The sequence below is a fragment of the Dipodomys merriami genome, unplaced genomic scaffold, assembly GCF_024711535.1.
Source record: "Dipodomys merriami isolate MVZ:Mamm:240054 unplaced genomic scaffold, mDipMer1.0.p SCAF_2270, whole genome shotgun sequence".
In the NCBI taxonomy this organism is placed as follows: Eukaryota; Metazoa; Chordata; class Mammalia; order Rodentia; family Heteromyidae; genus Dipodomys; species Dipodomys merriami.
Genome location: NW_027203683.1, coordinates 4001 through 15106, shown reverse-complemented (window position 1 = coordinate 15106; position 11106 = coordinate 4001). Strand labels below are relative to the sequence as shown.

At 54.2% G+C, this 11106-nt stretch overlaps 1 protein-coding gene across 1 annotated transcript; it reads left to right on the top strand.

The window, feature by feature from the left end:
- The first annotated feature begins 7912 nt into the window (after positions 1–7912).
- On the top strand, positions 7913–8809 carry LOC138835092 (high mobility group protein B1). The gene has a single exon (XM_070033771.1). It carries the CDS (start codon positions 8067–8069, stop codon positions 8712–8714), a length of 648 nt encoding a protein of 215 aa, XP_069889872.1. The 5' UTR covers positions 7913–8066; the 3' UTR covers positions 8715–8809.
- The last annotated feature ends 2297 nt before the right edge of the window (positions 8810–11106 follow it).

Here is an 11106-nt window from a genome sequence, read left to right as displayed (position 1 = left end):
CGCCCGTCACCCCGGCTGCTCCCGGCCCCAGGCCCGCCGAGGCCCGCGCCCGTCACCGCGGCTGCTCCCGGCCCCAGGCCCGCCGAGGCCCGCGCCCGCGCCCGTCACCGCGGCTGCTCCCGGCCCCAGGCCCGCGCCCGTCACCGCGGCTGCTCCCGGCCCCAGGCCCGCCGAGGCCCGCGCCCGTCACCGCGGCTGCTCCCGGCCGGGCAGCGAAGCCGCGGCCACCGGAAGGCCGGACGAGCTGCGGGCTCCCAGAGGCGCCGAGCCTGGGCTTGGCTGTGCCTGGGCTTGGCTGTGCCTGGGCTTGGCTGTGCGGCCGTCAGCGGCGCGGGGCCCTCGCCCAGGCCCACCGCGCTGTGCGGAGCCTGACCGCGGCCACCCGTGTCCGGGAGCCTGCAAGCATGTGAAGACCGATCCATTTCAGCCTGGGCAGCGGGGAGACCCCTGCTCACGTCTAACTCCTGTCTTACCAAGATGAAGACACTCGGGAGGAGGCACCACGGAGCGCCCCGGCCCCAGGCCCTGAGGTTCAAGCTGAGGACACAGAGCCAGAAGGCGCGAACACCAGGGCTGGTCCCTGTCCTCCCCAGGGAAGGGGAGGGCGGGGAAGGCAGCTCCCTAACCCGGGCCCTGCTCTCACTGCCTGGGGCGGGGTCGGAGTCCCCCACCCCTCCAGGCTTTGTTATGAAAACAGCCTTTTACTCCAGAGTAAACTTCCTTTTGATTGAGAAAGGTGCAGAACAGTTTTCCCTTCCAGCCTGGGGGACTTAGGCCCGAAAATGTAGGTGAGGTGCCTGCCAAGCCTCTGGTTGTTAGGGTACTGGTCTGTTTCTGGTCTTTGGGACTAGCTCCTCGGCTGCCCAACCTACAGCCTTCTGGGGCCTTCTGAGGCCTTTCTAACAGCCCTTCCTACTGCCTTCAGAGCAACCAGCCACTGCAGAAGCTCTGCTCTTGATGTTTCCTTCCTTTCTTTTCTTTCTTTCTTTCTTTCTTTTGTGGGTCGTGGGACTTGAACTCTCAGCCTGGGCGCTGCCCCTCAGCTCTTCAGCTCAAGGCGAATGCTCACTTGAGCCACAGCACCACTTCCAGATTTTTCTGTTTATGGGGTGCTAAGGAATCAAACCCAAGGCCTCATGTATGCCAGGCAAGCACTCTAACACTGAGCCATTTTCCCAGCCCTCTTAATGTTTTCAAGTGCAAAAATTGGCCCTTTCCTTACTCATCTCTTCTCCAAAGATGCTCAACTGTGCAGCTCCAGCCAAGAACAGGGTCTCTGGTACTTCCTTTGGGAGTTTCTTCCCAGTATGCTTAATTTTCCTAGGTGCCTGGTCTCTGGTTCATTTCCAAGTAGCTGGGTGACCGTTGTGAGGACCAGCCACCATTGCTGGGAACCACAGCCCTACCCTTCCCCAGACAGGTCTTGCTTTGGGGAATCTTCCTTGTGGGTAGAGAACTCCTGGGCTGACTTCTGTCCTTGGGATACAGCAAGGAGGGAGACTGGAACCGGAGACAGCGTGAAACAGAGCAGGTTTACCTCAGTGGACGCTCATCTTCATAGCTGAATTTTCCTGAGGCTTGCCAGGACCCACTGGAACTTGTGTGATAATCCTGCCACCTACACACTGGCTTCTCTATGCAGTTCCTGGCCTAGATGGCGTGCTCTGAATTGGATTTGTGCACACTCATTTCTACCCCAAACCTGAAGAGGAATAGGAGCCAAAATGTCTCGGACTATGGCTCCAGCCACATGTTCTTGCAACACTTTGAACAGTAGTATGACTGAAGAACTAGATTATACATCTTTTGTATGCCAGTTCTGGGCTTTGAATTCAGGGCCTGGGGACTGTCTCTGAAATTTTGTACTCAAGGCTAGAGCTCTGTCCTTGAGCCACAACTCCACTTCCAGCTTTTTTGGTGGCTAACTAGAGATACAAGTCTCACACACTTTATTGCTCACGCTGGCTTTGAACTGAGATCCTTAGATCTCAGCCTCCTGAGTAGCTAGGACTACAGGTATGAGCCACTTGTGGGTAGCTGGATTTTACATCTTACTTTGTAATTGCAGCCTAAGATTAGGTACTTCCTTGTGCCTCTGCATGGACTGGGCAGGGAGGAGAAGTTCTACCCTCTGAAAATACTTTGCAAATGATTTAACTTCTCTAGGCCTCATTTGTCCCCTCAGTGGAATGAAGGAAGGGCTTCCTTCTGTGATTTAATATGTTTTGGCTTCTCAAGACCAGAAAGAAATCAACATCACCAAAAGAGAAAAAAGCACTGAGAATGTGGCTTAGTGGTGGAGTGCTTGCCTAGCACGTATGAAGCACTGGGTTCCATTCCTCAGTACCACATACACAGAAAAAGCTGGAAGTGGCACTGTAGCTCAAGAGGTAGAGTACTAGCCTTGAGCCAAAGAAGCTCAGTGCCCAGGCCCTGAGTTCAAGCCCCAAGACTTTCAAAAAAAATTTTTTTAAACCAGGCTCATACCTGCAATCCTAGCTAATCAGGAGACTAAGATTTGAGGATCATAGTTTGAAGCCAGCCCAGACAGGAAAGTCCATGAGACTCTTACCTCCGTTTAACCACCAAAGGATCAGAAGTAGAGCTCTGGCTCAAATACTATAGCTCTCGCCTTGAGCAAAAGAAGCTCAGGGACAGCAGCTAGGCCCTGAGTTCTAGCACCAGGACTAGAAAAAAGAAAGGGGAGAGAAAGAAAGAAAGAAAGAAAGAAAGAAAGAAAGAAAGAAAGAAAGAAAGAAAGCTAGAGACAGAGGGAGGGAGGGAGGAAAGAGGGAGAGAGAAGGATCACAGTGAGGAGGGAAATAGAGCCATCCTTCTCTGGCCACCTGGGAGTTCCTAACTCCTGAGTCTGACCTGAAACTTGAGAATTGACTTCCTACCCAAGCCACCTGCTGGGACTAGGGACCAGACTTTGGAAACCATGCAGCAACAAGTTGAGGATAAGAAGCCACATTCTGAAATGGTTGAGCAGGTAAATGGGAGGCTCTGGGGCTTGAAAGGTCATCTAAACCAGCCTACCTTCAGATGCCTTAGGTATGAAAATGAGTGAAAGTTTACCTCACCAGCATGTTGAGGCTCTGTTACTTGAGCCCTAAGTTGTTGCACCAGTGCTTCTTGGTTGAATCTAACAGCTTCCAGTTGAGAAGACAAGCCTCTGTCTCGGTAGAGGGGTAGTGTGGAATCGGCCACTGGGCGGCTGAGGTGCCGGCCATGGGTAGAGGAAGGAAGATGTCTCTGGTATGATTGTGTCTCCCATAAGGGCATATTCAGTGCCTGCCCCCAGAACCTCACCTAGAAATAGTGCCTTGAGGGCTGGGAAGGTGGCTCAGCAGTAGAGCGCTTGCCTTGCATGCCTGAGGCCCTGGGTTTGATTCCTCAGCACCACATAAGCAAAAAGAAAAAAGCTGGAAGTGGCGCTGTGGCTCAAGTGGTAGAGCGCTAGCCTTGAGCTGAAGAGCTGAGGGACAGCGCCCAGGCCCAGAGTTCAGGCCCCACGACTGGACCAAAAAAAATTTTTTTAAAAAAATAGTGCTTTGGCAGGTGTAATGGAAAACATAATAAGTTTCCTGGATTGAATGTGTTCTAAATCCTAGATTTATCCTAGAGATAGCACAAGGAAATGGCCCATTGCCCATGGAAGCACACTGGAGAGCTGTAGCTACACCCGGAGGGACTCCAGGCACCCTGAGCACACTGGAGAGCTGTAGCTACACCCGGGGGGACTCCAGGGACCCTGAGCACACTGGAGAGCTGTAGCTACAACCGGAAGGACTCCAGGGACCCTGAGCACACTGGAGAGCTGTAGCTACAACCGGAAGGACTCCAGGGACCCTGAGCACACTGGAGAGCTGTAGCTACAACCGGAAGGACTCCAGGGACCCTGAGCACACTGGAGAGCTGTAGCTACACCCGGAGGGACTCCAGGCACCCTGAGCATACTAGAGAGCTGTAGCTACACCCGGAGGGACTCCAGGCACCCTGAGCACACTGGAGAGCTGTAGCTACACCCGGGGGGACTCCAGGCACCCTGAGCACACTGGAGAGCTGTAGCTACACCCGGAGGGACTCCAGGCACCCTGAGCACACTGGAGAGCTGTAGCTACACCCGGGGGGACTCCAGGCACCCTGAGGAACTCTCACCACTACATGAGAGGCAGAATCACTCCAAACCACTGGTTTCAGGAGGTGTAAGTAAGACAAGACGGGGACAGACAGAAGGCTGCAGCCACAGTGCTGGCTAAGTTCCGCCGAGTCGGGCAGATCCAATCCCATGTCAGGTACCTGCTAACTCAAGAACCATGACTACTCCTGTCAGGCCTCTGAAGTCTCCTGCTGTTTGTCCCTTAGCAGTCATGTGGCAGTAGGAAGATGAGAAGGAAGGGGAGTATGTGTTTATGCATCCAGCTGAGTGCCAATAGGCCCACCTGTTATCCTAGCTACTCAGGAGGATGAGATCCGGGATCCTAGTTCAAAGCCAGCCCAGACAGGAAAGTCTATGATACTCTTAGCTCCAATTAGCTATTTAAAAAAAGCTGGAAGTAGAGCTGTGGCTCAAATGGGAGAGTACCAGTCTTGAGCAGAAAAGCTCAGGGACAGCACCCAGGCCTGAGTTCAAGCTCTAGGACCAGGAAAGAAAGAAAGAAAGAAAAAAGAAAGAAAGGAAGGAAGGAAGGAAGGAAGGAAGGAAGGAAGGAAGAAAGGAAGGAAGGAAGGGAGAGAGAGAAAGAGAGAAAGAGAGAGGAAGGAAGGAAGGAAGGAAGGACACTCCAGCTCTCAGAGAAGAAATGTCCTCAGAGACGGCCCCTTGTCATCCCTCCTGAGCCAGGAGCACTTCCCCAGGATGCTGAACATTTGTGTGTTCGCCTCAGACACCAATGACAGTCTCTCATGAAACTCACTGGTGACGGCTTGGCACACAGCTGAAGCCCAATGCTCAATAAACACCAAAGTCAGGGAATGAGGACAGAACTAGCCTCTTCCAGCTCAGTGAGCCAGACCAGAGACAGAGAGAGACAGAGAGAGGGAGAGAGAGACAGAGAGAGACAGAGAGAGGGAGAGAGAGAGACAGAGAGAGACAGAGAGAGGGAGAGAGAGAGACAGAGAGAGACAGAGAGGGAGAGAGAGACAGAGAGAGACAGAGAGAGGGAGAGAGAGACAGAGAGAGACAGAGAGAGACAGAGAGACAGAGAGAGGGAGAGAGGGAGAGAGAGACAGAGAGACAGAGAGAGAGAGAGACAGAGAGAGACAGAGAGAGAGACAGAGAGACGGAGAGAGAGAGAGAAGCAAGGGGAATATGTGTTCAGGAATCTGACTAGGGTAAGCTCCTCTCCTGTCTAGACTGCCATCTACCACCATTCTGCTAGGCCGTGTGAAAAGCTGGAGTCAGGCCGAGGGGACCAGCCGTGGGCTCTGTGGTGGTTTGCAGTGACACGGAAGCACGCACCTCCTGCAGGGCAGGGTCCAGTCTCAACAGTTGAGGTTATTGGTTGAGCCTGTGCCTTAGGCAGAGAAGGGGCAGAGCCTCATCTCTGGCTCTGGGGTCCTAGAGGGTGAGTGGAGCTCTCCTGTGGTCACCGGGGACATCCAGGGTGCCCACGCTGGGGCAGCACCAGGCAGACCCCAGTGCTCTGGGATGACAGCGCAAGGGAGGCGTGGTAGTCTCGGGAAACCAGCCCTGACCCCTGTAGCCTTAGACCTCCAGCCTCCAGCAAGGCAAGAAACACAGGAAAGGTTTTGTTTACATCTTCCTGGGCATTACTTGTTTTGGCTTCCCTGGGGGCCTCCTCCAGGAGGCTGGGCTGCCTCCTGTGCCTAAGCAGCTGGCCACCCCCGCCTTGGTGACAGAACCTGCCTGGTGCCCGGTTTCGAAGCCCTTCAAGCCCAACACGTGGAAGGCTGAAGCAGGATGTCAGTCCCAGGCTGGCCTGGCCTATAAAATGAGGCCCTGTGTCAGAAAACAGACAAAACCCAGAAGCAAACGTTGGTTACTCATCTGCCCTCCCCACCAGGTGCTGTGGGCAGTTGATGCTCTGTGGTCCCCAGGTCTGGTTTTGTAGCCACACTCCTGGGACTTAACCGGCCCCCAGAGGCTGCGTCGGGAAGGAGACATTGTGCAGTAGCTTCGGCAAGCTTTACCTTTGTGATGTTGACCAGGACAAGTCTGTAGGCCCTCTGGGGCCGGAGCTTTTGGGGGTTGGTCGGGTGTTTTGAAGTGCCAACCTGCTGTTCCCAGAGATAATGTCTTGAAGGTTGGTATAATCCCACACTCAAAGCCACAGGAGGGACAGTGGCCAGGGAGGCCTCGTGAAATCGGATCGCTGAGAACACACTCCTGCCAAAAGTGCTACCGCATATGACTTAGCATTTGCTGTACTAGATGTACAGTAAGAAAGCAATCGGCTTTGTTCTCAAGCGTGGTGATTGAGGATGGCCCCGCGGAGGCAGAAGGGATGGGGAGCTGGGGACAAAGACACAGAGGCAGGAAGCTCCCAAGGCCTTCTTAATTGGGAGGCTCAGCAAGGCACTGGATGGAAGAAACATGCTTCAGGCTGAGAGAAGACACTCCTGGGGTGGGTGAGGAATGAAGGCTGTGTGCAAAGAGGAGCCTCAGCACCGTGGCCCAAAGGAGAGATGCCCCAGGTGCCCGGCCTGGGTGAATGGCGATTCCTGGCTGGTCTCCCCAGGACAATCAGACTCGGCATGAGACGGAAGGGAGTTCTGACACATTCCTCCTGGGGATGAGCCCGGAAACCTGTGAGGTTCAGAGTCCGCACGCCGTGTGGGTCTGTTTACATACGGTATCTCAAACAGGCAGAGTCAGAGGCGGGAGACGTCCAGGCTGCCAGGTGGTCCCTTGGGTGGACTAGGAGGCAGACTGTTCAGAGAGAGCGGGGCTTCTGTTTAACCAGTGTCCTAGGACACAGGCCTGGCCTGGTTGAGACAAGGGCCTCGTGACTCAGTCCTCCAAGGAAAGAGTGGCGTGGGGACCAAGGGCAAAAAACAGATTGATTGGCAAGAGGGGGGAAAGTTTGTCAGCCCACCTTCAGGGTGCTGGCCTTAGCTTTAGATAGGGGAAGAATGGTGGTGTGGAGCGAGAGGCACACATAATCCAGCAATGCCAAGGCAACCTGTGGCCAGGTTAATAATGATCTCCATTCTGGTTCTACCAAAGGATCCCCTCATCACTTGAGGGGAGCAATCTGGTTGATCAGATTGAACTGGATTATGGGTCCAGCTCCAGGGGGCAGCAACCCCCCCGGGAGACGATAAGTCATTGGCCTCATGTGGGTGAAGAGGGTCTGCCCCCAAGGCTCTGTGGCTCCTTGAAAGTAGTTTCAGTCATTCCGTCTGATTCTACCATCCCCAGAATCCCAGGAGGGGAGATACTCAGAGCAAAAGGAAACATGAAAGTAGTTTCAGTCATTCCGTCTGATTCTACCATCCCCAGAATCCCAGGAGGGGAGATACTCAGAGCAAAAGGAAACATGAAAAATGCAGGTAGGGCTGCTTGCTTTATCCTGCTCTTACTTGTGGGCCTGGGCCAAGAAGAGGGCAGGGAGCCCCACATACCTGAAGGCTGAAGGCTCTGTCAGAGAAATGTCCACAGGGGGAAATCCGGGGCTCAGCTATAAGTTACGTGAAGGAGTGCATGACCCAGGCCGGTGTATCTCCCGGTTTACAGACACTGGATCCCTGAATGTCTTTGTTGACAGGTTGAGGCCCTGAAGGTGGTCAGAGAGCAGTAAGGCGGGGCAGCAGGGAGAGGGGGAGATTGGCAGGTGTGCAGTGTTAACCTGGGGCCCCCGGCTTGGGGAGAGAGGTCTGTACAATCATCAGGAAGTCCTGTCCGTCCTGGATCCTGAGGTGGCTGCAGGGAGGCCGGTTAAGAGCACAGGTGCGACAGAGCGGAGAGAGTGAGGAGGCTGCGTCTGGCTCCCGCTCTCACAGCCATTGCAGTACATTGAGCTCCATAGAGACAGCGCAGGGGCAAGTGAGAGCCGGACGGGCACCGAGCGACTCTGTGCCTCGCGGAGGAAAAACTAAACATGGGCAAAGGAGATCCTAAGAAGCCGAGAGGCAAAATGTCATCATATGCATTCTTTGTGCAAACTTGCCGGGAGGAGCACAAGAAGAAGCACCCAGATGCTTCCGTCAACTTCTCAGAGTTTTCTAAGAAGTGTTCAGAGAGGTGGAAGACTATGTCTGCTAAAGAGAAAGGGAAATTTGAAGATATGGCCAAGGCAGACAAGGCCCGTTATGAAAGAGAAATGAAAACCTACATCCCTCCTAAAGGGGAAACAAAAAAGAAGTTCAAGGATCCCAATGCACCCAAGAGGCCTCCTTCGGCCTTCTTCTTGTTCTGTTCTGAGTATCGCCCTAAAATCAAAGGGGAACATCCTGGCCTGTCTATTGGTGATGTTGCAAAAAAACTGGGAGAGATGTGGAACAACACTGCTGCAGATGACAAGCAGCCTTATGAAAAGAAGGCTGCGAAGCTGAAGGAAAAATATGAAAAGGATATTGCTGCCTACCGAGCTAAAGGAAAGCCTGATGCAGCAAAAAAAGGAGTTGTGAAGGCTGAAAAGAGCAAGAAGAAGAAGGAAGAGGAGGAAGATGAGGAAGATGAAGAGGACGAAGAAGAGGAGGAAGATGAAGAGGATGAGGATGAAGATGAAGAGGATGATGATGAATAAGTTGGTTCTAGCGCAGTTTTTTTTTCTTGTCTATAAAGCATTTAACCCCCCTGTACACAACTCACTCCTTTTAAAGAAACAAAATTGAAATGTAAGGCTGTGTAAGATTTGTTTTTAAACTGTACAGTGTCTTTTTTTGTATAGTTAACACACTACCGAATGTGTCTTTAGATAGCCCTGTCCTGGTGGTATTTTCAATAGCCACTAACCTTGCCTGGTACAGTATGGGGGTTGTAAATTGGCATGGAAATTTAAAGCAGGTTCTTGTTGGTGCACAGCACAAATTAGTTATATATGGGGACGGTAGTTTTTTCATCTTCAGTTGTCTGACGCAGCTTATACGAAATAATTGTTCTGTTAACTGAATACCACTCTGTAATTGCAAAAAAAAAAAAAAGTTGCAGCTGTTTTGTTGACATTCTGAATGCTTCTAAGTAAATACAATTTTTTTTATTTAAAAAAAAAAAAAAAAAAGAGCACAGGTGCGCTGGAGGCCAAAGTGTCCTGCCTTCTGTTCTCCGTGGGCCAGGTGAGGAAGGAGTCAGTGCTTCTTGGCAAAAGCAGCCTTGAAGCACCTGTGACAAGAGGGTCTCAGCCTCTCCAGCCTGGGGTCTGAGTCCCGGCAGCCCTGCCTCTCCTCCCCTCCTCTCCAGCCTGGGGTCTGAGTCCCGGCAGCCCTGCCTCTCCTCCCCTCCTCTCCAGCCTGGGGTCTGAGCCCCGGCAGCCCTGCCTCTCCTCCCCTCCTCTCCAGCCTGGGGTCTGAGTCCCGGCAGCCCTGCCTCTCCTCCCCTCCTCTCCAGCCTGGGGTCTGAGCCCCGGCAGCCCTGCCTCTCCTCCCCTCCTCTCCAGCCTGGGGTCTGAGCCCCGGCAGCCCTGCCTCTCCGGGCGTCAGGACTCAGACTCCACCTTCAACACGATAAACTCTGTGTTTTTATTTTTAGTAATGACGTTCTGGGGAGTACAATTTCTTTTTCTTGTCAGTTGTGGGGCTAGAACTCAGGGCCCGGGCGCTGTCCCTGAGCCTCTTTGTGCTCAAGGCTAGCGCTCTACCACTTGAGCCGCAGAGCTTTTTTGAGTGGTTAGAGGTTTTTGAGTAGATAGTTGGAGACAAGAGTCTCAAGGGGACTTTTCTGCCCAGACTGGCTTTGAGCAGCAATCCTCAGATCTCAGCCTTCTGAGTAGTTTTGCTCTGCAAAACTGTATTTTTTTTTCTTTCAGTGTTTTCTTTTTTGGTTCTGGGGATTGAACCCGAGATGTTGCGCTTGCTAGGCAAAGAGCTTTGCCGGGAGCTGCATCCCACACCAGGGAGAAGAGCTGTAAACTCCTTTCTCTTTCACGGACTTTGTTCTGAAGTACTAATTAACGTTAATTTACATAAGCACACTGGACTGAATTCAAAGCTCTTCACCCCGTCCTAACTGCTGAGGAGTGGCTACTGCACGTTAGTTAGTTAGTGTGTCTGGGGTCATCATCACGTGCCCCAAGCCTGATGTCTTTGATGTAGGTGTTCATTCCCCTAGTCAGGAGGTGATTCAGGTGCTGAGGTGTGGACAGGGCCCAGGTCCTTCCAGGAAGATCCTCTGACTCCTCCTGGCTCCAGGGGTCTCGGGAACTCTGGGCGCGTGGCCTCGGCTTGCTGTGACTTCCCTCTGTGCCAGGTTCAAGCCGCCTGACTGGCGTGTGGCCACATCTTACTAGTGACATCTGTGAAGACACCACTTCCAAACAGGGCGGCATCCTGAGGTCTGGAGACGCCCCCCCCCCCCCCGCCCCCGTGTGTGGAAGGCTTACACCTCCCTCCCCTCCGCCCCCCCCCCCCCCCGTGTGTGGAAGGCTTACACCTCCCTCCCCTCCGCCCCCCCCCCCCCGTGTGTGGAAGGCTTACGCCTCCCCCCCCCCGAGTGTGGACTCCTCCCCCCCTGTGTGTGGAAGGCTTACACCTCCCTCCCCTCCGCCCCCCCCGCCCCCGTGTGTGGAAGGCTTACACCTCCCTCCCCTCCCCCCCCCCCATGTGTGGAAGGCTTACACCTCCCTCCCCTCCCCCCCCCAGTGTGGACTCCTCCCCCCCCCCGTGTGTGGAAGGCTTACGCCTCCCCCCCCCGAGTGTGGACTCCTCCCCCCCGAGTGTGGACTCCTCCCCCCCGAGTGTGGACGCCTCCCCCCCGAGTGTGGACTCCTCCCCCCCAGTGTGGACTCCCCCCCAAGTGTGGACCCCCCCGTGTGGACTCCTCCCCCCCGAGTGTGGACGCCCCCCCGAGTGTGGACCCCCCCGTGTGGACTCCTCCCCCCCCCCCCCCGTGTGGACCCCCCCCCCCGGTGTGGAAGGCTTACCAGGTGCTTGTTGTTGGCACATTGTCACAGCGTGCCCTTCCTGGCTTCCACACTGCCACCA

Excerpts from the sequence above, each read along its gene's own strand:
- LOC138835092 (XM_070033771.1), top strand. The coding sequence starts at position 8,067 with ATGGGCAAAGGAGATCCTAAGAAGCCGAGAGGCAAAATGTCATCATAT.